Source organism: Eretmochelys imbricata, chromosome 8 (genome assembly GCF_965152235.1).
Source record: "Eretmochelys imbricata isolate rEreImb1 chromosome 8, rEreImb1.hap1, whole genome shotgun sequence".
In the NCBI taxonomy this organism is placed as follows: Eukaryota; Metazoa; Chordata; order Testudines; family Cheloniidae; genus Eretmochelys; species Eretmochelys imbricata.
In genome coordinates this window covers 56414099-56441322 of record NC_135579.1, presented here as the reverse complement: position 1 = coordinate 56441322, position 27224 = coordinate 56414099, and the positions used below count along the sequence as shown (strand labels likewise).

Genomic DNA, 27224 nt, shown 5'->3' with positions numbered 1-27224 from the left:
AGGGCTGGGGATGGGGGTTGGGGTGCAGGAGGGTGCACAGGGCTGGGACCGAGGGGCTCAAAGGAGGGGGATCAGGGCTAGGGCAGGGAGTTGGGGTGCAGGAGGGGGTCAGGGTGCAGGTTCCAGGTGGCACTTACCTCCAGCAGCTCCCGGAAGCAGTAGCATGTTTCTCCTCCGGCTCCTATGCGAAGGCATGGCCAGGCAGCTCTGCACACTGCCCCATCCACAGGTGCCGCCCCTGCAGCTCCCATTGGCTGAAGTTCATGGCCAATGGGAGCTGCAGAGCCAGCGCCTGGGGTGGGGGCAGCATATGGAGCCCCCTAGCTGCCCCTATGCATAGGAGCTAGAGGGGGATATACCACTGCTTCTGGGAGCCATGCGAGCCACAGCACACAGGGACCGGGGCAAGCCCTTCACCCTACTCCCCGGCGGGAGCTCGAGAGCCGGATTAAAACTTCTGAAGGGCCGGATGTGGCCCCCTGGCCGTAGTCTGCCCACCCCTGAACAATGAAGTGCTCAGATTTAATGGTTATGGGGACCACATAAGTACCTAAATATAGATCAGAATTGTTTACTAAACTCCAGTTAATGAATCCTGTTAGTAAACTCCAGTTAGTGAACCTTTTAACCTAAGCTGGTTGAAAGCAACAGCAGTGGAGCTGCACTGGTGTCACTGAGGGCAGAACTTGGCCTGCCAAACCATTATTACTCATGATGAGGTATGAGCAGGGGGGAAAAAATCTGCTTGGATTCTCAGATTTGGAGTTGAGGGTGCATGGCTGGCAGTTAGTTTAAAAAAAACAACAAAAAAAACCCACCTTTATTTGTAACCCTAGCATATTAGATATGCAATTCATCAAGCATCAATAAACATGGACTCGCATTCAGAGCAGAACCGGACTTCAATTTTTAAACAAATACATATGTGAGTCTGTCAAGCTCACATCTGAATATCAAAGCCAAATCAAATAACCCAGCTGTCCTACCTCGGGAAGTAACTTACCAGTTTGATTATAATTTTCCTCGAAGTGTAATCAGCAATTTTGGGAGACCCCATTTTCCCTCCTTTATTCCTAAGTGGTTTTCAATTCTCCTGTAAAATCGACTTTGAAAGTAGTTTTTTTCCCCTTTGGGTTCCTTACAAAAAATCCCAAAATGTGTAATTTTGCCAAATTGTGGCCTGATTAATACTATGGAGGAAAAATCAGAAATAATTTACAACATTTCTCCAGAGATTTCACTCCCTTCTCCTCCTGTCGTCAGGTCAACCCTTGGAATGCATACAGAAACCTGGAAAATATATAGAGCATGGACTATTCCCATGTGTTTATTCTGGGTCATAAGAAAGATTTTCAAACATTCAAGGCAAGAATTTAAAGTTAACTATTTAATTGCTTAATTAGCTAGTTCCCCCATGCTTCCTGAACAGAAAGCTAAAATCTTGATTGTCTTCTAGTGTGCGCACGCACACACACACATTATATGAGAGAGATCAATATCTGAAATAGTGTAGAGGATGAGCACTGTGAAAATTATGCCATAAACATTATATATACATATGCATATATTATACACCAAAAACCGGCACTGAAATATCATTAAGGTTGAAAAATCAAGCACTCAGATGTTAGGAAATGCCAGAATAAATGTTGCTTGTTGCAGCCCTGCCTGTAATACATATATATTTACATTTGTAAAGTCATGTAGTCCTCCACAGACTTGATGGTGCTGTGGATCTTGCATTTACGGCATGCTTTTCTAATCTAATAGTAAAGTCTGCAAAGTACTTTGTGTGCCATTTGGTTGAAAAGCGTGCTATAAATGCAAGATCCACAGCAGGCTAGCATGGGAGGAAGGTGAGTTTTATTTAAAGCCCAAAATTGTAATCACCACAAATATGCAAGAAACTAAATGGAGTATGAAACTAATATAAAAAATATAAAAACTCTACTTTTAATAAGAGAATGTAGCCCTGGTACAAGGACGGATATTCTACACATTTTTTTTAAAGAATGAATAAGCTTTTAATAACTATTGTCACTGTTTTCAAGGTAAATGCACCTTTGAATGGGGTCTTCACGGCCTCCTTAAGGCCACCCACTTAGGACTCAGGCCGCTAGCAGTCACCTTCCTTGGGGCAAAGTCGAATGATATTCTTCCTTTTGGACCAAGATTTAAACTGCAGAATTCTGAAATTTACTGTGATCACCTCACCAGGTCTTACTTTAGTTCAGCATCTATCATCCTGTTCTCTCAGGGACAACTAGTGACCAGCCAGCCTTCATAAAGCAAAGTATTACCTATTCAGAACAAAAGCATTACAAAGGAAACCTATATTCGAACCATCAATAGCTTCTATGCGGGTCTGGCTTACAAGGTTTCCACGGCAGATTTCAAAGTATTTCAGGTCCTCTCATAGGACCTGTACCTCTGGTCACAGTGTCATGTCAGTCAGTTCTCGGAAAGAGTGTGTGAGAGAAAAGACATACCTCCTGATGTAAGGGAATCTTACAGTATCTCTAAAGAGTATGTCCTCACAGTGGTAACGAAGCTATGTGGTTTCTCCAGCTACGTCACACACAAACTCTGACACAATAACAGATCAATTAATGAAAGAGTTTCCTTTCTAGAAAAAAAAGTCCATCATAACTGGAACATTAGAGGGTTTATTTAAAATAAAACTGACAAAAGAAAATTAAGGCCCTCAATCCTGCAGTGAGCTCTATGAAGGCAAGTCCCTTTCAACCACATGGAGGCCCATTGAGGTTAGTGGGGTTTCCCCTGCAGGGAATAGCTTGCAGGATCAGGACATAAATAATTTTGTATCTGACAAAACAACAAATCAGTTAAAATAGATAAAATAATCTTATCAAGGAAAAGGAGACAAAGTGTGTAAATTGTTTACCAAAGGGTGTTCATTTTAGAATAGAGTTTATAAAAGAAAAGCCCAATATTAGAAACATTGCTGGGAAATTTTAAACAAATTATAAGGCTATTACTCTCAACTAGTTCAAAAAGAAGTATACAAAAAGAGTTTCCAGATAATATTAATTTATTTAAATTAGACCACCAAGAAAAAATTTGATCTTTTGAAGAAGTTGCCAATGAACTCTTTTTGCTCTCTTCTAATGCAGCCCTTAGATCAGAAGTTTACAAAATAAGTAAAAAAAAAAAAAAAAAAGCATCTATTGTGCTACTGCAAATCTGTAATTTCTGAGTTCAGAGTTACCCATGAAAATGATGATGAATGCAATATTTCAATTAAAGGGAAAGTTAGGGAGAATTTTAACTTTGAGATCAAAATACTATCTAGTGTTTTGGCTTTAAAGTTGGAGGATCTCCTTCCTAATTAAATATGTAAGCAGAGTCAGAACAGGCTCTACCCTGACATCCAGTGGTGAGCTGTGGAAAAGGACTTCAGGGGCTGAACTCGCTTGCATGGGCACACACTGCCTAGCATGATGGGACTGTTGGTCCAAATGGTCACTTTGGCTGCTGTGGGATCCCCAGTATCTTTCTTATTGGGGCAGGAGTAGTAAAGTGTTGTTATCCTGGTTATGTGAATCAAGGACAGTAGAACTGTACTTGGCATTTTATGATGGAGGGACTTGCCCTCAACTAAGTAGCACTCACTAGGCAAGGGACATGGGTTCCAAAACCCAGTGAATTGAGAGAGGTTAGGGATTGGTATTTGTATCTGGTAGTGTGGGTCCCTTGTGAGGGCCCTAAACACTGCTTTGATCCCTCCTCTCTCCACGGTGTAATAACAGAGTTAATTTTGACTCCATTGTCTTGTTACATGCTGCAGAGCTGAAATCATGATACCCAGGTCTAAGCATTTAACCTACTTTGGGCTAGTGATGCACCAGCACTGAGGCTCCCCTACTACCAGCTGAAATCACTAAAGAGCTGAAATCACTGAGAGCTGTGTTAAGTGTGTGGGGGGAAGGGGGCTGGAGACATATTGGTGAGCAGCTAGGGGGGAGGAGTGGCTCATGGTGAAGACTGCAGCAGAACCCCATGGAGAGGCGTGGCAATTGGCCATTGACATGAGCAGTGGAGCACATAAGGTGCCCCCATACCTCCCCCACCACTCCTTCTGCCCATGCTGGGAAGTAAATTCTGCAGAGGAACTTCTAAACTCTGTGGGGGGCTGCATTGACTAAGGGCAGAAATTGTGGGAGGGGCAACTTTGGGTTACTGGACTCAAGAACCGCTCTGGGGCTGCACTGACCAGGGACAGAAACTATGGAAGGGGCGACTTTAGGTTGCTGGACTCAAGAACCAATGGGAAGGGACACACCCCAATCTGCTTGGGGGTGGGTCTTCTGGTTCATGGTTTGTGTTTATGAACCCTAGTTGTGGTGTTTTCCCAATTTAATACTATGTTGTTCACCTCACGTTATTAAAGATTTTTGCTACACCAAGACTCTGTGCTTGCGAGAGGGGAAGTATTGCCTCTTTGAGGCATCCAGGGGTGTGTGTGTGTAATTTTCCCAGGTCACTGGGTGGGGGCTCGAGACGATTTTGCATTGTATTGTTGAAAGGGAACCCCTATGTACTGAACCCAGCCTTTGCTGCTGTCAACTCGGCCTGGCAGAAGGGTTACAAATACACAGAGACTAGGTTTGTTTTGTCAAAAGATGACACTCCTTTGACACTGTAGAGTCCTAAATGTCCTGCATGTCACTCAGTAAATAACAAAGCTCTTCAATGAGACTATTCATATGCTTAACACTTTACTGGACAGAAGTCTGACTCCAATATAATTTTGTCACTTGACACAGAGAAAGTCTTTGACTAAGTTGAGTGAAACTATTAGTTCAAGGTGATGCAATGAATAGGAATAAATGATGACTTCTTAAACTAAACTGACCCTGTACAGTCCTCCTACTGCTTCCCTGATAATGAATAGCAGGCGAACAAAAAATTTCAATTTAATTAGGTGCAAGGCAAAGATACCCCTTCTTCTTATTTGATCTTTCTCTTGAAATTATTTCTCTTGAAATCATTGTGTGTATGATTAGATCTAGGGCAAAAGCGCTGTAAGTGTACATAAGCCCTAAGATACTAATAAGATCCCAATTTTACTGTGATTTAAGTCAAAGGAAATTTTATCACTGACTTCAGCGGGAGCAAGATCAAGCCCTAAATAAATAGGCAAAGCTATTCAGGCACAAGAGGAAGGTTATATTTTCCAGTGTTGCAGCAGAAGCATAACAACATTTCTTACTGTGGAATGCTTTCTAGAAGAAGTGGGCTTTTTGGAGAGATTTCAATTAAGAGATGGTTGCCCTTTTTTCCCCGGAGTGCAAAAATACAGCATAGTCTTTTATTCTTCTTGCGACCACGCAAATATTAGGTAACTACCCAAGTATTCTCTTTGTTGTGTTGTGTTTACTGGTAGCTAGTTTTTCTTTTCTGTTTAGTTAGTTAACACTGCTTCTTTTCCCACTTAACATACAAAGAGCAAGGATGAGGATGTGGATTTGAAAACTTAGTACATTATAAATAGTTTTTTTGTTTGGTGTTTTTTTGGACAAAGCAACAGAAATAGTTTCAACAAAACAAAATACTGGCTTGGCAGGATATTCAAATTCAGCTATTTGAAGCCCTTTCCAAATTTATAATTCAGCATTAGCAATGAATAGATCCAAAACAGTGATTATGTTCTAAAATTTATATATTTCATTCTACAAACCTATACTGATGAAAGGGAGAGTAGCATTTATTTCTGTTAAAGCCCATCTGAGGAATATGCTGTCAATTGTGGATATGTATTGCCACTGTGTATTCTGTTTATTAGCAGCTGTACTTCTGGTGGACTCATCAGCATATTTGGGTCCCTTGAGGAAGCAGAAATTCTGGGCCAGAACCTGGGGTCCAACTGATCTGCATGGAGTACTGCGGGGGGTTTTTTTGGTATGCGTGCATAGGTGGCAGCGCTTTGACAAATGTGTTGTAAAAAACTCACCTTAGCACTCCTCTGATCCTGCTGTTTCTCTGCACAGGGTCTACACTGAAAAGTTATACCGGCGTAACTACACCTCTCAGGGCATGAAAAATCCACACACCTGAGAGATGTAGTTAAACTAACCTAACCCCCAGCACAGATTGTTCATGCTCTGCAATCTAGCACTGTCTGAACCTTATTCAGTAGTTTACTATAAAAAAGTGCTGGGGGAGGGGGAAAATGAGTTACTATTGAATATCCACTGTAAGATTTCATATTTGTAGTTTAAAGGTGGGTTATGCTGAACTGGGATCAAGGTCTGTGACAGAATGTATCCCTGTGTTCACACCCTACATGCTACTGTAGTAATTTTTGTACAAGGCATGTCTTGTAAGGTATTATTTGAAAACTCATAATTTGCTGGTCAATATTGTCTTGATAAAATAGATGTGGTAACATTATATGTGAGACATATAAGATTTTGCTGTATGATGTTATTAACACATGCTACACAATTAGAGGTTGGCAAACAGGTCTGGCCTAAACAAAGGAATGTGTGTTCTGCTTAATTTGCATTTAATCGGTAAACAGAGTCATCAAGCAGGAAGAGGAGACAAAGGAAGTTCAAACAGGTGAGAGAAAAAAGCAGTGGGGACATCCTTCTCCACAGACTTTTTGTCCCATGATGGAAATATTTTTTAAGGGGGGGACTGAAATGATAAAAAGGAGGGACAAATACCCCAAGACACACCCCACCTCTCTGCCAATCAATTTGCCGCACCTGACGAGACAAAGTAAGCAGTCTTTGGACTGGGAGAGGGGTCCTGACCTCAGACATTTAGTCAGTAAGACTGCTAAAAGCATATGGTGAGAAAACAAACTGTGTTAAATTCAAAGAAAAGTCAAGTTAGGCACACGTTGCATTTTTATCTTTTCTTGTAACCATTTCTGACTTTTATGCCTCATAAATAGTGCTCACTTAAAATCTCTTTGTAGTTATCTTGTTTTACTGTTTTATCTAATCCAGTGTGTTGTCTGGGAAACTCCATTTGGAGTGGCAAGTTATGTGCATATGATTTCTATTAAAGAAATAATAGATTTAATATAGCTTGTATTGTCCAGAAGAGGCCTGGGCAGTCCAGGACATATATTTCTAGAGGAAAATCTAAGACTGGGGATGTGCTGAGGTCATCCTGCAATATAACCAAGGCTGGCGAGAGCCGAAGTGTAACCCAAATGTCGCTGGCAGACTGCAGTTGCACCCAGCCACTCAGGGTGAGGCTTGTATGCTTGAAAGCTGTTTGTGAGCAGCTCAGATGGGAACTCTTTCAGCAAGGTATCATAAGGCACGCAAGCTTGCAGGGCAAGGGTGACAGCTGCTCATTAGTCTAGATTGTACCCTGGTATGTCACAGGATCCTTCCTTTGACTCCCCATATAGGTGACTGGCATTACAGAGGCTGGAAAGATGGAGGCCCCACTATGTAGGAACAGACAAACTGAGGCAAACTGCCAATAGAATATTATATGTTAACTCTTTCTGAATACTGGTCTGATGCTTTGTAACACCAAACAGGTATACTAGGGGAGCAGAGAGAAAAAATGATATGTTTATTATATCACTGTTCCCTATCTACAGAACTGGCCAAAGCTGAGCTCCCTCACATCCAACCCAAACAAGAAAAATCAGTACCCTGACATTCAAGTTCTGAAAAAGGAAGTTTCCTGTTAATGTTTTCCACTAAGTTTGTTTTAAAAGTTTCTATTCTGGGCTAGTTCTATGAGACCAGTGGCTTTAGTATTAAATATTTTACTATGCTGGATGAAAACAAAGTGAAATATTTTGCTTTGTAGGACTGTTTGTATAGTTTGGAATTTAGGTGCTTATGTGTACTGTTTTTGGTTGTGCTTTATGTGGAAATTTACTGAAAAAGAAAAATGGCAGCATGATAACTTCCAAGTTTCACACACAAATAATTGCAAAGTTAAAGTTAGAAGTTGTGAACAGTCCTAACAGTCAGTCTCTCTCTCTCTCTCTCTTTTTCTCTCACATCACACATGGTTTATTCCTTAAAAAGTCGGAAGGTAGGAATACCTTCCCCCCTTCAAGGGGAAAACCGTGTACAACCATGTCTTTCTAGTTACTTTTAACCAGAGCCGGTGCTAGCCCATTGGGGGCCCTAAGAAGGAATATTTTGGGGCTTCCCCATAATTAAACAGGCACTTTCTGATAATAAAAACGAATAGGAGGCACCCTGGACCTGCTCAGGGCCCGAAGCAATTTCTTAGTCTGCTTATGCTTAGCTCTGGCTCTGCTTTTAACCCTTTGCCAACAACTGAACAGGGATACAACCTCATTTCTACCAGAGAAACCAAGTGCAGCACACTGCAGTGCACCAGCAATATTTATGAAATCAGACAAAATTGTGACAAAGTGAAGTAAACAAACTTTTTTGTTTGAATTTTACTTGTTTATAATAAAAAAAATCACTAGCCAGTGACGGAATGTTGTGTACACCAGGAAATCAAGGTCATGTTTACAACATTGACAGATGATTTCAATTACCCAAATAACTAACATGTGACGTTGTCTTCATCAAATTAATTCTCATGCATTTGGGAAATTTCAGTTCTGTTTGTAATAATATAGAACCTGAAAGTCACTGGATGTTCTGTAGAAAATATTCGTTTTAGTCTATGGTTACCAGCACTTCTAATTAGCAATAATAAAAACCATTTATTTAGAACAGAATCTGTTCCATCATCTCACTTAGTAGTAAACCAAGGGGATTACTCATGAGCAAGATACTGCTCAAAGGTTCTAGTCCAGAAAGCTGCTCCACAGAGGCAGGCTGAAGTCAGTGGAGCTCATCACAAGCACAGGAATCCATCCTGTCCTAACAACATAATTAAAATTGGCAGAATCAGGCCCTTAAGAGGCCTGGCAGAGGCGTGGGATAGAGTCAATACACCAGGTCTACATCCAGAATTCACCTTATGTAAAATTCCCAAGAAGCTGGCTAAACCAGCTCTCTGTCTGCTTTGTACCTCAATGGCAGCACAAAGGAGTTGGAATAGAACCAGAATTGGTACCATTAAGCATACAGAGCCATTAAATGGAAGCCCATACCTTACATCGCTCTGTATATAGTAGATAGCCATAAAAATTAACTACAAATTACCTCATTAACTTGCTTTTTGTCCAAATGGAAAATTTGACCAGAACTTGTTGAGGCAATTTCCTCGTAGACCTTGTAACCAATATGTGATCTATCATCACAGTCTCCAGTCAGCACAAATACAACCTGGGGTTTAAAAAAGAAAAACACACAAAGGAAATGAAAATATAGTCAATCAGCACCTATGGCAAACCTCAATGGGAAAAATCTTACTCTCAAACGTAACAGCTAAGTATGCCAGAAAAATTGAAAGGTTCTCACTGCTCTGTGCGAGGGACAGCCATTTTACTTTTGATTAATCTACTCTGAGTTCTGTACAAATGAGATGTACACCCCAAAAAAGGCAGGCAGGGGATTTGGAGCACAGCTGAATTCTGTACCTACTCCAAATGATTTCAATGTGATTTTTTTTTTCAATGGGAGTTCCATATGGAAGGCGAAGTGATAGAAAGTGGCTGATTGAAGAAAACATATGGAAGGCGAAGTGATAGAAAGTGGCTGATTGAAGAAAACAGACATACAGAAATCATGTCAAGAGGGGATGAAATAATATAGCTTATATCAGCACTTTTTATTCCCAGAGTAATCAGTATTATAACTCTCAGACAAATCCACAGACACCAATGCAATTGACAAGAGAGCCAAGAAGACAAATATTGGCAGTGGAATATCTTATAGTATTTAACTAATTACCTTAATTAATGTCCCTTTAATGTTAATTTTTTATTAGTCATACCAATTTAATTTTTTTAAACAACAAAATAAAAACTAGTTGCTAGAATGGTAACAGCATGACTTCTTTTACAGAAAGATATCACAAATATCCTGGAAAGGAGTTTTTCTGGACGATGCTGCTACTGCATTAGTAGTAAATGGGTAAATGAACAGGAATGGTAGAATATGAATCTTCTCCTTACCTGTGACTGCTTCTGCTGAATGAGCTGCAGTACTTCATGTGTCAGCCTATAATCTTTGGATCGTGCATCAGTAAATACATAGATGAAAGAACCAGGAAGAGAAATTTCTAGAGCAATTTTGATTGCACCAATGCTCATCTCTGGACAGTCACCACCACCCTATTCACAATTAGAGACAGAAAGAAAGAAAAAACAATCACAAGAAAGGAAAATGGATGTTAGCTATAATAATTGGTTTCTTTTTTGGAAAGATCAAGGCCGATTTCTTTTCCAGCTTCTAGCATTTTATTTATTTTATTCTATTCACAGCATTGCATGGTTTTTGAAAAATACTTTATTAAAAAACGGGGGGGGGGGCAAGCCAAGTTTTAAAACTTCTCACTGATGGTCAAGTTGTAAAAAAATGCAATAAAGAATGCAACTAACAAGCAAACTACACAAAATAGGGTAAGTACATGTCCACCTCTGCAAGAGCGTGTCTGAGCAGGGGTGTTAGTAACAATGAGGAATGCATAACACACTGACTGATCTATTCCTACCTACCCCCACCACACCCAGAATCTACCTGCCATTGTACACAATGGGCCATGTTCTGTTCTCAGTTACCCAGGCAAAAATCTGATTTAGCTACATTGGTTAGATTTACACCTAGATAACTGAGAGTAGGAGAAATAGCTTAGTTGGTTTATAGTTTGTTTTTATATGTGTATGCACGCGCACACACAACCAAGAGAGAACTAAGTTAAAGAAATGAGTTCTGTGTTTAGTTCTGAAAGTGATTAGTTTTCACAATCATTCTTATCTCTTGTGGGTGTGAGATCTGTAGTTTAGATCCAGCTCCAGTGAAAGCTCTGTCTCTTGCAGTTACAAGCCTCCCTCACTGGTGACAATGTGATTGTTCCAGTGGCACATAGCTGTACTGGGAGGTTATGGACATAAAGGGAGAAGTGATCTCTCAGGTAGCCAGGACAATCCTATAGAGGACTTTGAATAGCAGAACAGCGAGACCTTGAACTGAACTCTGCACGGGCGGGGCGGGAGGGAGAGGGCAGGGTGGATAAAAATCAATGATTTTTTAAAAATTGATTTTTATTTAAATCGGATTTTTTTTTATAAAATGTTTTTTCATCAAAAAGCATTTTATCTAAAGATAGTTTTAATTAAGATACATTATAGCTCAAAAATATCTCATCATGGAATAGGGATTATAAATTCTAATTCTATAGTATGAGACAATATATTCATGTAACATTTAAGAAAAGTTTTGTAAATGAGTTCCAATAGTTCATGGATTATGGACACAACCTTATGGGGTTCCACAGGCTTCTGTATAGATTATTTAGGTTAATTTTTCTATCTACCCAATGGGACTCAGTACTCAGTCTAGAAGATACCATCAGAATGCTTAGTTTTGCAGTTCTCAAACTGTGGATTTGTCTCCAAAGGTAACATGCTTGTTAACAGCAAAAATGTTTTAAAATAAAATAAATAAATAATATAGAGAGTGAGGAATAACAGACCTCAACTCTATTGTCCCTCTGCAAATTTGTGTACACAGAGTCAATCCCCTATCTCTCTCTAAAAGTGCAGAGTTTCAAAAAGTTCAATGAACAGAAGATTGTTGGCGGTAGAATAGATCTGGACAAGGAGAAGAAGTCTGGAGATAAATGTGAGACGCAAGGGACATATGTTTTTTTGTTAAAATATTATGTTTGCTGTTGAAGAAAAAAATCCAGAATACTTAACGTTGTTGTTTTAGTTAAATAAAACAATTTTAATGTCTGTCTGGTGATGTTCTTCTCCTAAGACAGCATGGCAAGAAAATCCTCCAAATATTAATGATTAACCTGTTGAATTGGAGATAGTTCACCTCCCAGTGACTTCATAAATATCTGCTTCAATTACCTTTGGTAAATGAAATAACCAAACAATCATTAATTTTCTGATATAGCTGTAAAACTAATCTGAAAAGTTTTCAAAATATATCACTGTTTAAAAATTTATAGTATATACCTTCTAAAAATGAAACATACATCTATCTCTGAGTTATGAAAAATATGTATTAAGGTTATAACAACCAACAAGAATGCACTTTTATGTAGAAAAGTATGATTAAATCGAGTCTTCCTGACCAGTGATATAAATCAAATCCACCCTGCTCAGGGGTTTGGATTTTTCACAACTGAGCCACATAGCTCTACCAACCTAATTTCCTAATGCAGAACAGGCCTAAGTCTTGAGAGTAACTTCACACTTCCACACTGCAGCCCCCGCTGGTCTCAGCTTCCTAGTTTTATACAACTGTGACTGTCTGGGGTGTCACCTGGTGTGCTGGGACGCCACTGAGTCAGACTATTCTGCCAGCCTGGGTCCCCTTTACCACTGTAAGGTCCGTAGTGTACACATAGCCTTAGTAACTATAAAGGTTCTAATCTCAAAGAACTGTTTACATATATGCTCCCAAAGTAGGAATACTTTATCATCTTCTAATGTAAAGAGAGCATCTGTTCTTTAAATGTAATTCTAGTTATAAAGCCCTCCAAAATGTCCCTTCTGACTTTCATGGGAAAAGCAAGCAGTAAAGCAGACAGCCAAAACACTGGGAAAAATAAGTCTCAAAAATCCATTTTTGATTTTCATGTGTCAGAAATTCATCCTGGCAATGCTTGTGTATCCTAGAGGATAGCTCAGTATATCCCAATTAATTTTAACTGTTGTTGTTAAGTGCCCTCTTCAACAAAAATGACTCCTCTGCTTTGTTTCAGAGTAGCAGCCGTGTTAGTCTGTATCCGCAAAAAGAAAAGAGTACTTGTGGCACCTTAGAGACTAACAAATTTATTTGAGCATAACCTTTCATGAGCTACAGCTCACTTCATCGGATGCATGCAGTGCAAAATACAGTGGGGAGATTTATATACACAGAGAACATGAAACAATGGGTGTTACCATACACACTGTAACAAGAGTGATCAGGTAAGGTGAGCTATTACCAGCAGGAGAGCGGGGTGGGGGAGGGGGGAGAAACCTTTTGTAATGATAATCAAGGTAGGCCATTTCCAGCAGTTGACAAGAAGGTGTGAGGAACAGTTGAGGGGGGGAAATAAACATGAGGAAATAGTTTTACTCTGCTTTGAGTGTTACATGTGGAGACAAAGACTAGACAATGGTTACTTCCTATAGTCCTCTTCCATTAAGGAAAACCTCTTGCTAGTCACACTTAAAATCTCTCAGAGTATTGTTACACACCAGTGAAGTGTTCTATTATGCTAATGTTTATTTTTCATATAAATAGTCAAACTACTTTGTTACTCTATATACACAGTGTTCCCAGTACAGTAGGAAACAGAAAACACAAAGGGCTGCCTTCTCAAAAGGTAGATCATATTACAAAAAAAATGATTGAGGAGAGCAGCTTTACATATCAAACTTTTCCAAATGAAAAATTCCTTTACACATTTTTTTTTCCAAATTGCAATTAAAAGTGCTTTTCGTAATGTCCTGAAATTCCCTGGGAAACTACTGTTTGGTTCAGTCTAGTTTGGATAAGCATCCAGACACTCCAATTAAATATCTGAATTTATCTGAACAAGCCACATTTCTGAGTCCTAAATTTAGCCTTGGTATAACTCCACTGACTTCAAATAGAGTTGCACCCACTTATAGGAGGGCTGAATTTGGCCCTTAGTGTGCAAAATCTGACTGGAAACATCATTAGAAAAGACTCTTCTAATTAAAACAGTGATAATTTTTCTATTGGGCTCTACATTAAGCACAATCAGGGGCTCCTTCTATAACTATTAGCAGCTGAAAGCCTGTGCTGTCACACTGCCATATTCATAAAGTCAGGTGTGTAAAAAAGCCAAAAATGGTTGAGATCTTAAAAACTGGATAGTAAAAAACATGGGGTTGGTCCTGCTTTGAGTTGGGGTTCTTCCTCCTTTGAGGAGGGGGTTGGACTAGATGACCTCCTAAGGTCTCTTCCAACCCTAATTTTCTATGATTCTATGAATCCCAGTGATGATTGAACCTGGTGATAGTCTAAACAAAAGGAGCTTGTGCTTTTCAGTTATTTCCATGGCTTCACACTGACTCAACAAACATTGTAGGCTTCAGAGTGATGTTTGGAGTTATTGTGTGTGGTGACTGTGTTATATGAGGGATTGTGTTGATTTGTGTGTAGGTTGTGTTGTGCTGGGAAAGTTGTGTAGATTTGTGCGGGTGGTGAATGAGGGGTGTGTGCTACTGTGAGGGGCTATTTGTGCTTGGGGTTATTGTGTATGCTGGTTGTGGTTATGGGTGGATGGTTGTGTTGATTTGTGTCTGGGGGGTTGTGCTGGGAGATTTGTGTTGATCTGTGCAGGTGGCAGTTAGGCCAAGTAATCCACCATCTGTTCAGTATTACTCACGCAACCAATGAAACTGTTACATGCAAATTAGCTGAAGAGTAAGAGCAGTGATTGAGTTACCTTTGATATCATAATGCTCTAGGATCCTTGACATGGCACAAATACTGAAGTTGTACTCTGCATGGTTGTAATTCATAAAGTCAAAATGGTCTGAGAAACTAAAAACTGGATAGTAAGACTATGAAACCCAGCAATGATTCAACCTAAAGATATTCTGAACAAAAAGAGCTCTCCACCACCCTTGGAAGCTATTTCCATCACTTCACGCTGACTCAACAGACATTTTATGCTTCCGACAAGGGCGACAGATTCTTTCTAAAAGTGGGGGGGCACACGAGGCTCCACACCGGCTCTGGCCCTGCCCCTCCCCTCCTCTTCCCACCTGAGGCCCTGCCCCCCGGCCAAGCCGGAAGCCAGAGTTGGGCCGGAGAGCCCGAGATGGGGGGGGCCCCCAAGAGCAGACCCTGGCCATTGTCCCTGCCCCTTATGTCCCCCGCCCAGGGCAAGTGGAGGGTCCACAGCTCTCTGGGCTGCTCTTACCTGGGCCAGGGGAAGAGGAGGGGCAGAGGTCTGTGGGGCCTGTGGCGAAAAGTGGACTGGCCAGGCCCATCCACTTTCAAAAGTGGGAGAGCCATCACCCCTTGGCCCCTGCTGTTCCAGCGCCCCTGGATATTCCTGGAACCTAATAATATCTATTATTTCCGTATCAATTTTATTTTCTCTAAGGGCTGGTCAACACACAGTGTTTGTACCATAATACCTATAATCAGTAAGGGGTGTGATATTTTTACTGAGATAGATATAAAGGAACAACTATTAGTGTCAAACAGTTATATCACTAGCTGTCTTCAGCGGCCACAGAGTACCCCCCCTCCCAAAGGAAGGAGAGCACCTAGGACCTGCGGAGACCCATCCTACAGCCCTGGGTGTTCAATATTGCGATGGTGAGAGGTGCCATGAGGAGGGTTTGGGGGGGATCCTCACCGGCAGGGATGCTCGCGGCTCCCGACAGCGGCCGCACAACAGTCCATGACCTACCCCATAGGTGAGTAAGGAGTCACGGAAGAGGCGGACCCGCTGGTAGGCCACAGCGGCCTGCTTCCCGGTCCTTTTACCCTCCCCCATGAGGGCCCTCGCGGCTCAGAGGATTTGATGAAAGTCCCCCCATCGCTGGAGCACAAGCTGTACCTTGTTGCGGGAGCCACGGACAGCTTCTAAAAACTCCTGCAACTCCTCTCGCAGCGCATAGAGGGGTGGGGTTACAGTCTCCTGGTTATTCCCCGACGGGGCCCTTGGTACAGCCCCGTGGCCCACCGAGACGGGCAGGCAGGGTGCAGACCCCCAACGGGGAGCCTGATGGACTGGCGCCACTTGGCCCACCTTGAACCCTGGGGCAATAGGGGGCAGCAGAGGGAGGATAGCAGCCCCTAGTGGGTCGGGACAGGTGAACACAAAGGCCGCTCCCTGGGGGTCATCTACTGGAAATGGGAAGGAGACAGCCCCAGGGGCGGCAATAACATCGCGGGAGGTGGACGGGATAGGGACAGGGGCAGGGGCAGAGGCGAGATTCTGGGCTTCAGAAGCCAAGCAGCTGGATGGTGGCACCTCCCGATCAGGCTCAAGGGTTGAGGGGATGGGGAGGGGGCTCTCAGCGATGCCGGGCGCAGGCTCTATGGTGGGTTTGGCAGCCATGGCATCAGGAGGTGGACTATCTTCTGTAGGGCCCCAGCCCGGGAAGGAGGTCAATTGCTCCACACCAACGAGGGGTGCCCCTGGTGGCTCGGGTCCCGGCTGCGTGGCACTGGCCGTTGCCTGAACAGGCTCGGTGGCTGTCAGTGGGGTGCCTTCTGCGGCCGGGTTGATGGAGGAGTCCAGGGGCTCCACGAACATGGGAGCGGAAGCAATGGTTAAGGGGAGGGAGCATGGGAAAAGTGGGGCTGGAGTGAGGTCGCCCGGATCGAGGCCCACTGGCATAGGGTCGTCCTCCCCCTGGGTGACCGGGGTCAGACCCAGGGCCTCGATCTCCTCGTATATGGATGGGAGATTGCTTTCTGCCACCCCGGGGTTCTCCCCGCCGGCACCTGATGCGACGGTCGCCTCGGGGCTCACAGAGGCTTCAGATGGTTCCAGGGCAGGAGGGGCTCCCTCGGGGGCCTCGGAGGGGAGGGACTCCCGTGGAGGGGAGATACTGCCTTCTGGTGCTGCGACGTCTTCCCCAGCCAGCACCAGTGGATGGAATACACACGTGGGCAAAGCGGAAGGCTTGGCATCGGTACCCCCTTCCTGGTCTTCCAGGGGGCCTCCGCATCGGATGGGAGAAGCAGAGCTCGAGCCTTCTGCTTGCCCTGCTTCCCCTGGACTAGGGCCCAGCCCTCCATGGCATCATCCAGGGGATGGCTAGCAGGGGTCATGTCAGGGGGCAGAGGCGATAGCTCAGGGACTTGGGGGGGTAACGGTGGGGCAGCATGAGGGAGGGAAGATTCCCCTTGGGGCGGGCCCTCTCCCATGCCCGGCGGTGTCCCTACCGCACCCTCCTCCACAGGCCCTGCCAGATTGCAAGCAGCGGGAGCGGGGCTCTCCCGCTCGTCTGGGCATAGTGGGGGAGGTGCCCCTTGGGCCCGAGCAGGAGCAGTGGTGGACTGGGAAGGAGGAGGGGTGGCTTCGGGCACCAGGAAGCCAGGGGCATCGGCGATGACGGAGCCGGTGCCCTGTCGGGGCTCAGGAGTCCCAGATGCCCCTCCTTGCCGGGCCAAGGGGCAGTCCTTCCGGACGTGCCCCATCGCCCAGCAGAGGTAGCACCTGGCCTCCCCCATGGAGCAGTGCACCCAGTAATAGGCCCCCTGGTAGGGGACCAGGAAGGACCCCTCGAGCGCCTCTCCATCACACGCCGCCGGCAGCAGTTGAACGAGAGGACGTGACCGAGGGTGGGATCTTTGCAGCCCAACGGGAGAGGGCTGACCACGGAGATGGGTTTCCCCAGGGTGGAGAGGGCAGGTAACAGGGCGGCATTGGGAAGAAAGAGAGGGACAGAGGTCAGGACCAGGCAGATGCTCAGGTCCTCTAGCGACTCCAGGGGGACGAACACGCCCCCCCCCCCACCAGGCCCTTCTCCACCGCCTCCTGGGTGGCAGCCTCCAATGCTAAGAAGAAGACGACCTTGCCATACATTTTGGAGGCCGCCACAATGGCCGTGGACCCCACCACCCTCACCAATGCCCGCACGTAGGTCTCCACGTGGGGTGAGGCAGGCACCAGGAGGCAACAGACGCCATGCTTCCTGGTCATGGTGGGAAAGGGGCCCCGGCCGCTATAGATGGTAGCACAGGCGGTGGGCGGGAGAGATGACGTAGTGGCAGGCGGGGGGGGGCTGCCGCCATCTGAGAGTATGCCCTGGGGGCCAGGAGAGGGACACCCGCAGAGCTGGTGGAGGGAACAGCGGGGAGGGACACTGCGGCCGGTGGTAGGGCCACGGCAGTGGGGGTAGCCCCTGCCATGGAGGGCCTGGTCTTTTTAGTGGGGCCCTTCCCCTTCTTCTTACCCTGTCCCTTCCCGCCGGCTGGGGGGGCTCCCCCAGCATCTGAGGGGGTGAGGGACGTGGCAGCAGCGGAGGTCACCCCGGTGCCAGCTGCTGCCGGCACCCCAGCGGGGGCGATGGCAGGTGGTTCGGCAGTGGCAGCGGAGGTAGAGGCTTGGGGGGGTGACGGAGGGGCAGGCGGGGGAGGGGTAGCTGGGGCTGCTGGAGGGGTAGCTGGGGCTGCTGGAGGGACCCCACCCGTCTCGTCCCCCGCCATTGTGAGCAGGGAGGGAAGGGGAAACACCAGAAGGAGGAGGGGAAAGGGGAAGCAGGTCGACCACTCCTCCCCGCTAGGCTGCAGGCAGGGGAGGAGGGCACCAAAAGGGGTGGGCTGGATGGGGGAACAAAACAGGGGTTAGGGGTCAGTCGCCGACACGGGGTGGAATTCCGGCTCCTCTAGCTGCATTAGAGTTGAGGGGATACAACAACGTTGGGGGTGCAGTGAAGAGGATTTAAACTAAAATGGTGAGTGGTACAAGCGCATGGGAGGGGGCATGAGCGCACAGAGCAAGGGGCTAAGCGGGCTGGAGTTAGGGCAGGAAAACCAAGGGGCTAGCTTCAGAGGCTGGGGCGGGGCAAACAAACAAAGGCTGCAGAGGGAAACGGGCAGGGCAGGCAAACAAACTGAAGCTAGTGGGGGGGGGGCTGGGGCAAAGGGCTACAAGTGGCAAACGGGGCAGGTAGAAAAGGGCAAAGCTGTGGGGTGGGCAGTCCGGGGGTGGGGGCACGTGCGCTTGCACAAAGTCTGTTTGGGCTGGCTGCTGCTTCTGGCCCAAATGGTGGAATCAGGGCATAGCAAGCCAAGCAAGCAGCTGAGTCCAGAGGCAGGAGCTGAAGCAGATGGTAAACAGCCAGTGGGGGTGGTAGAGGGGGCAGCGGTGGTGGTAGTGGTGGGGGTTGGGGGACACACAGATGGATCGGGGGGCAGCTCCACACCACACCCCCTGTGTCACTGCAAACACAATCAAGACCCCCACCTCAAGAGCACAGTTCTAAAGTTACTCAGTCTTAAGGCCCCCTCCACGGTGGTCTGCAAAGTCTCTTGGTGCTTCCCCACTGGTAGATGGTCCTCTACTTCTCCTCCTCGGGGCTTCAGCAGCTCCAGTTAGCAGACTCTGCAGCAGCAGCTCCAAGAAGTCCAGGTGGTGGTCCAGGCAGGCAGAAAGGACCCCTCTCAGGTGGTGTTGGTGGTGTCCACAGCAGCAATGGCTGGGGCTGGAGTCCCTCACTCCCCTCCCCTCTGGGGAGCGGGCTAGCAGGCTCCCCCCCCCCCGAAAGGGCTGCAGTTGGAGCAGTAGCAGCACCCGAGGGTGGGGGGGTCAAGCAGCCGGCCAGCAACCAGGTAGCAGAGAACGGTGGGGGGGGGGGTGGTCTGGCCCAGTCAGGGGAGCAGCTGGAGCAGCAGTAGCAGCAGCAGGGAGAGCCCAGGGCCTAGTACCAGCAGCCCTCTCCCTCCTTCTCCCTCCAGGCCAGAGGGCTACAGGAGAGTAATAGAAGGGCAATATATTAGCCCCAGGTTAAGCAGGTCCCTTTTCCCTGGGTACAGTAACAGGGAAGGTTCCAGAACAATCAGGAACCTTCTGGAGACAATTAAGACAGACAGGCTGATTGGCTGCAGGTGTTCTAATCGAGAAGCTGCTAGAATCAATTAAGGCAGGCTAATCAGGGCACCTAGGTTTAAAAAGGAGCTCACTTCAGTTTGTGATGTGTGTGTAAGGAGCTGGGAGCAAGAGGCGCTAGGAGCGAGAACGCGGACTGTTGGAGGACTAAGGAAGACAAGCATTATCAGACACCAGGAGGAAGGTCCTATGGTGAGGATAAAGAAGGTGTCGGGAGGAGACCATGGGGAAGTAGCGCAGGGAATTGTAGCTATCGCACAGCTGTTCCAGGAGGCACTCTAGACAAAGCTGCGTTCCACAGGGCCCTGGGCTGGAACCCAGAGTAGAGGGCGGGCCTGGGTTCCCCCCAAACCTCCCAACTCCTGGTCAGACACAGGAGGAGTTGACCTGGACTGTGGGTTCACGAAAACGGCCAAACTGAGGGCTGCCGTGAAGCTCCAAGGCAAGCAAATCCACCAATAAGCACAAGACCCACCAAGGTACAGGAGGAACTTTGTCACATAGTATATAGACAATAGTCATCTCACCCTTACTCTCAAGATTAGACCCACTGAAATCAGTGGATATAAATAATAACAGTAAGGGCTTAAGGATTAGGCTTGTATTGGAAGCACCCCTTCTAGCGACTCATTCAGTCTGTGCTTTTGTTTTGTGGACAGATTGATTTCGTTATCCACAAATGACCCCTCCTAGATGGATGTCAAGTTTAGCCTTGATGATGTCTAATGAAGACAAATTTCATTATCTCCCTTGGCAGCTCATTACACTGTCTAATTGTTCTGATAGTTATCAGCTCTTCCTTAAAATATTTAATATTTGGCACGAATTCTCTCCTTTTTGATTAATAAGAATAATTGTTCCATGTCCTTTCCATCTGCATTAATCTCTCCTGTTGCAATGTAAAGATGATCTGCTTCTCAAACTGCTTTTGTTTTTTCCAGTTTTCTCTTTCAACTCAATTTCCTGTCTCTTAAATGCTTTACTTGGAAACACACAAATGGCAAGCAGTTGGAAAATGTTTCACTGCTCGGGGAGAAACCCAGAAGTTTTAATCAAAATATCCTAAAAAAATTTACATAGTTCCAATTACTTTTTAAATTTTAAATTTCTGGTCTTTCAAAGGTTATAGTTCATTCAAATTGATGTATTTTGTGTACTTATATTAACTTATTTAAATGCCCACAGTTTGAATATGAAGTTATTAAAACAATATGCCATTGGCTAGAATTAAAAAATAAATAAATCATAACTTAAATAGAACTTTACAGTAATTTTTAAACAAGTTGTTTGGAACTAAGACTTTGCTGAACATTTATTACAAGCTTCATCTGATCTGCAAATTATTTGCAAACACGTCAAGGAATTATGACGTGATTGGAATAACAGAGACTTGGTGGGATAACTCACATGACTGGAGTACTGTCATGGATGGATATAAGCTGTTCAGGAAGGACAGGCAGGGCAGAAAAGGTGGGGGAGTAGCACTGTATGTAAGGGAGCAGTATGACTGCTCAGAGCTCTGGTACGAAACTGCAGAAAAACCTGAGTGTCTCTGGATTAAGTTTAGAAGTGTGAGCAACAAGAGTGATGTAGTGGTGGGAGTCTGCTATAGACCACCAGACCAGGGGGATGAGGTGGATGAGGCTTTCTTCCGGCAACTCGCAGAAGCTACTGGATCGCACACCCTGGTTCTCATGGGTGACTTTAATCTTCCTGATATCTGCTGGGAGAGCAATACAGCGGTGCATAGATAATCCAGGAAGTTTTTGGAAAGCGTAGGGGACAATTTCCTGGTGCAAGTGCTAGAGGAGCCAACTGGGGGGGAGCTTTTCTTGACCTGCTGCTCACAAACCGGGAAGAATTAGTGGGGGAAGCAAAAGTGGATGGGAATCTGGGAGGCAGTGACCATGAGTTGGTTGAGTTCAGGATCCTGACACAGGGAAGAAAGGTAAGCAGCAGGATACGGACCCTGGACTTCAGGAAAGCAGACTTCGACTCCCTCAGGGAACAGATGGGTAGGATCCCCTGGGGGACTAACATGAAGGGGAAAGGAGTCCAGGAGAGCTGGCTGTATTTCAAGGAATCCCTGTTGAGGTTACAGGGACAAACCATCCCGATGAGTCGAAAGAATAGTAAATATGGCAGGCAACCAGCTTGGCTTAACGGTGAAATCCTAGCAGATCTTAAACATAAAAAAGAAGCTTACAAGAAGTGGAAGGTTGGACATATGACCAGGGAAGAGTATAAAAATATTGCTCGGGCATGTAGGAATGAAATCAGGAGGGCCAAATCGCACCTGGAGCTGCAGCTAGCAAGAGATGTCAAGAGTAACAAGAAGGATTTCTTCAGGTATGTTGGCAACAAGAAGAAAGCCAAGGAAAGTGTGGGCCCCTTACTGAATGAGGGAGGCAACCTAGTGACAGAGGATGTGGAAAAAGCTAATGTACTCAATGCTTTTTTTGCCTCTGTCTTCACTAACAAGGTCAGCTCCCAGACTGATTCATCCTAATGCCAGTTTTCTAAGCCAGATCTGCTCTTCAGCCACAGAAGATCTAGACCTAGTCTCCACTACAGAGTTAAGTCAATGTACGGCAGCTTACATCAACCTAACTCTGTGAGCATCTACACTAACATGCAGCTCCCACCGAAGTAATTTTCCCACTACACTGACTTAATAACAACTCCACCTCCATGAGATGCATAGCGCTCAAGTCAATGTTGTTAGGTCAATGCAGCGTTGACACTGTGTTGCTTACATCGACGGTTGCTGCCTTTCAGAAATTCTGCCATAATACCACACACTCGCAGTTAAATCAGTGTAAGTGCTTCCGGTGAGGACACTGACCATCAACACAAGGAGCGTAGTGTGGACGAATAAAACCAATTCAATTACTGTGGTAGCTGTACGTCAATGACTTAATTTTGCAGTGTAGACCTGCCCCGGTCCCACACTACTAAGGCTTGGTCTACACTGGGAACTTACCTCGGTATAACAACATTGCTCAAGCGTGGAAAATCCACACCCCAGAGCAGTGTAGTTACACTGACCTAATCTCCAATGTAGACAGCACTGTGTTGATGGCAGAAGCCCTACCGTTCCTCGGGGAGGTGGAGTACCTATGCCGACAGAAGCAGCTCTCCCACCGGTGGAGGTAGCATCTTCACTAAGTGCTACAGCAACACAGCTGTGCTGCTGCAGTGCTGTAAATGTAGACAAGCTGTCACTCAGGCAATACTCTAAGGAGGGAAGGATTGAACTTCCAAACACTGCCCCAATCTGGCACGGGAATTTTTCCATTGTTTTAAAGAGGAAATAGACCAGGTCTTATTTGACTAAGGGCTTGTCTACACCGGCACTTTACAATGCTGCAACTTTCTCACTCGGGGTGTGAAAAAACACCCACCTGAGCGCTGCAAGTTTCAGAGCTGTAAAGTGCCAGCGTAGACAGCGCACCCGTGCTGGGAGCCGTGCTCACAGCACTGGTAGCTACTCCCCTCGTGGAGGTGGGCTGGTGCCACAGCAGCACTTTAACGTTGCCAGTGAAGATGCGCCCTAACGGCAGCCCATCCAAATCCTTCACGTAGTGGCCCAATTCTGATCTCATTTACAGCACCTTTAAACCCATGTAAATCCACTGACTGCAAAGGAGTTACTCTTGATGATTTACATCAGTGTAAGACCCGAATCAGGCCCGAAGGTGATTCCCACTCTGAGCCATCTCACTCATGAGCACAGCTAAAGACACAACTTAGGAGATTTGCACGATGACAGAGTGCTTCAAGAACTGTGTCAATCTGATGGAAAATTTACCTTTAATCAGCCTGTTTCAGGTGGTACTCTGGTGGATGATGTCACACAACCTTTGGATATGTATATTAATTGAATTAGATATTTTGTAGAGCTGGCTGAAATGTTTCAACACTGCAGACAAATTTTTCCCAAATATAGAAAATTGAAAAATTTCAACAAATTATTTGCAGTGTTTCAACCAGCTGAATTGGAATTAATTTGCAAATTGGATACAATTAACTTAGGCTTGAATAGAGACTGGGAGTGGTTGAGTCATTATATAAAGTAAAACTATTTCCCCTTGTTTATTCCCCCCTCCCACCCACCCACTGTTCCTCAGACGTTCTTGTTAACTCCTGGAAATGTCCTGGAAATGGCCCACCTTGATTATCACTTCAAAAGGTTTTCTCTCCCCCCGCACCCCACTCTCCTGCTGGTAATAGCTCATCTTAAGTGATCACTTTCCTTACAATGTGTATGATAAACACCCATTTTTTCATGGTCTGTGTGTACATAAATCTCCTCACTGTATTTTCCACTTCATGCATCCGATGAAGTGAGCTGTAGCTCACAAAAGCTTATGCTCAAATAAATTGGTTAGTCTCTAAGGTGCCACAACTACTCCTTTTCTTTTTGCGAATACAGATTAACACGGCTGCTACTCTGAAACCAGCTGATAGAATCAGTAAAAAAAAAAATTACAAAATAATTCTCAGAATTTTCCAACTTGTTCTAGTATTTTATATTGTTGAACAAGATCAGTAAGTTTAGTCACCCTGCTGTAGAAAGTCACATGGGTGTCAATTATGCACGCAGGTCAGCTAGCGTAATAGGGCCTGACTAGGGCCTCTAGTAGAAACAACAAGTGAGAAAGAAGTCTAAGGAAATAAGGACCATAGCAAGTACCGTATACAGAACAGGTAAGTTACTCACCTGAACATAAAGTTCCCGGAGTTCATACTGAAATTTCTTGGAATCTGTGGTAATTGTTACTGGGCCAATTTCTAGAATGAAAAGAAAAAAATTCAAATTGTGTAATGAGATTGCAGTAAAATCCCAAAGACTATTAAATTACAATTCCCCTAAGAGTCCATCATTTAAGTCATACAATCTGGTAGTTTTAAAAGCATTTTTGTTTTTTGGTTGTTTTTTTTTTAAATAAAGAAAAGCAATAACATTGTATTTAATGATAAAAGAACAGAATACTATTTCAAGGCACTGACCGGTATTGGGCATTATCTTTCCCATCCCCAGCATGCTTGGGGAACACATGCACTACTATACCACACCTTTTGACAGTGAAGCATGCTTCCCTTTCTGCAGCCAGCCAGCTCCAGGTAAAGCAAAATACTACAGCTTTCAATTACTAATTTTTGACACTAAGCACTTTGCATATTAGCACTTGGGAAAGGATAGCCATTTAAATGACATTTTAGCCATTTGTTAAAGGAGAGTTGAGGGGTTATGTGCAACAGAGGGCAGCTGATTTACAGAGAAGGTGGGTCTGATTTTAAGTCTACCAGTCTTGAATAATTAAAAACAACTCTGATAATTTTGTACAAATATTATTCTTAGTTCCATGTGTCTTAAACACATACATATACACTGACCTGCCTGTATGTGTCTATCTCTCTCACATACATGCACTGCTGTTTTCTTTTGCCCCATATTTTTATTACTCCTGGTGATTGGGAAGGGGGAAGTAGTTGCACCAGAAATTAATGAGTTTGTTTCAGATGTAGTTGTGCGGCTGAGCGTGAGGAAACTGAAGTCCTTTAGCCACAGAACAGATCAGCAAGCTTCTCCCACCAATGTTACACAAATGTACCTCAAGGGCCAGGCCAGGCCTGAAGGACATCTCCCTTCTAGAAAGGAGAACATAGGTCAGCCTTCATGCCTGGTCACTCCCTGGTCTCTCAGAGCAAAAAACTGTCAGCAAAAGCACAAACTAGAAATCAATTCCAATTCTGGGTTTTGTGGTGTAGGCATGTGTCCACTGACAACCAACCTGAGCATCATCAAATTCAACTCAACTGGCCATCAAACCACCAGGAAATAACTTTCAGTAATCACAGGGCTCTATTCATACTGGCAAGTTTAAATATCACCTTAAATATTTAAATAATTAACACCCAGCCCCCAAGCCATCCATTCCCTCCTGATGTCTTCCAAATCATCATCCAGTTTGCTTACAGCAAAATGTTTTCACGAGTGTCCATATTTATTTCCCATCCTTGCTACAAGTTAGAGCTTTTCTAAATGGGGATATATAATAGCTATTCCTGATTAACTATTCCCAATTAGTTGGATGCTCTTAATCTGGAATAAAAGCATCCACATATGAAGTTAATAGTTAATCCACTTTAAATCCACACCCTACCTTATTCCAGTTTACCTTTCATGTGTGGACAAGCCTTAAGTGAGCATTTAATATCCATGTAATCTTGATATTTTTTCCTTTCAAACCATCCAGACAAAGCTTCACTTGATAGCACTTTCAGCAGCAACCGTGGCTGCAATCTAGTATGATCCCACACAAGGGTTTATTTTGGGGCTGTGTTTATGAACGCCTGGCACTGTGTAGTTTTCACTTGGTTTACAAAGGTCATCAGAGAGATCACACAAAATATTTCCTAGTGTTATGATCTTATAGATGCCTTAAGACTTTTATTATGGCTTTGATTTGAGCCATTTATCCATAAATGCTGTTTGTTAAACTATTTAACATGTTCATTAAAAAGCTGTTGATTTTAAGAACACTGTTCTTCTTTGAGTAATTTTGTTTCCCCTTTTCCCACCCTAATCCTGCCTCACATTCACTCACCGACTCATTTCCTCTTCTTCCTTTCAGCTTCTTTAAAAGCATATGCTTGCAAGTTGTTTCCAAACTGCTTAGGTTGAGGTCTATCCACTGACAACCTTTGTTCTTAATATAGGCAATGTGTGGTATTATATATATATGTGTGTATATATATATATATATATAATATATTGTTCTTAATATAGGCAATGTGTGGCATATTATACATGCACATGCATGCATACAGTAACCACCAGCTCATTTATTTCTTCATCCACTCTACGAATTAGACTTTTAAATCCCAGAGCAGTAAGTGCTTTTGAAAATATTTTCTCTGCTTATCAAAAAGAGATCTAGAAACCCACTATTGGAGACATGGAGCCAGATCCTTAGCTGATTTAAATCACCATAGCCAATTTAAACCAAGTGAAGATCTTGCCCAGTTTTAAACAGGGAGTGGACCCCTGTCTTTGAAAGTGAACACCAAAAAAAGACAAATATCTGTACAATTAGTTTTCATCTTGATTTTATGGTTGATTTTTTTTCCCCACCAGATAAGTGGAGCAGTTCCACTCCAATTACTTGCATCTCATACCTGCTGGACATACAAACATTGACAGGGTGGCTACATTCATAATTTTCGTCATTTCCCATTATTGCATACTGGCAACTGGGACTGAAATTCCATAACAAGTCTTGAGAGAGGAAAAAAATGGGATTCAAGCTTCTTCACAGAATAATTAATTTGGATTTTAACTCAAGATGGTGAAGTTGTCAATATACAGTAAAAATTAATTTTAATCACTCTTAGAAGTTTAGCACATGCGTACGCTGCCTGTGTCAGAGTCAATGAAATTGCCATGTTATTGCTAAACCAGAGAGTAATAAAACAAAAGACAAGTGCTAGATATAGTGAACACTGATAATGATGAAGAGGTACTCTCTCCATTTCAGAGGCACTAGGCATTACTCTCAGGCTCTGTCTAC

General features: G+C 44.4%; 1 protein-coding gene across 1 annotated transcript in view; it reads right to left on the bottom strand.

Moving 5' to 3' along the window:
* HMCN1 (hemicentin 1) overlaps window positions 1-27224 on the bottom strand; it is a 323326-nt gene that overhangs the window by 246087 nt on the left and 50015 nt on the right. The window contains exons 2-4 of the mRNA XM_077823933.1: window positions 24371-24441; window positions 10049-10207; window positions 9135-9257 (exon numbers count right to left, since the gene is read on the bottom strand). Of these exons, the coding sequence (XP_077680059.1) occupies window positions 9135-9257; window positions 10049-10207; window positions 24371-24441 (353 nt within the window). The remainder of the gene's footprint in view (window positions 1-9134; window positions 9258-10048; window positions 10208-24370; window positions 24442-27224) is intronic.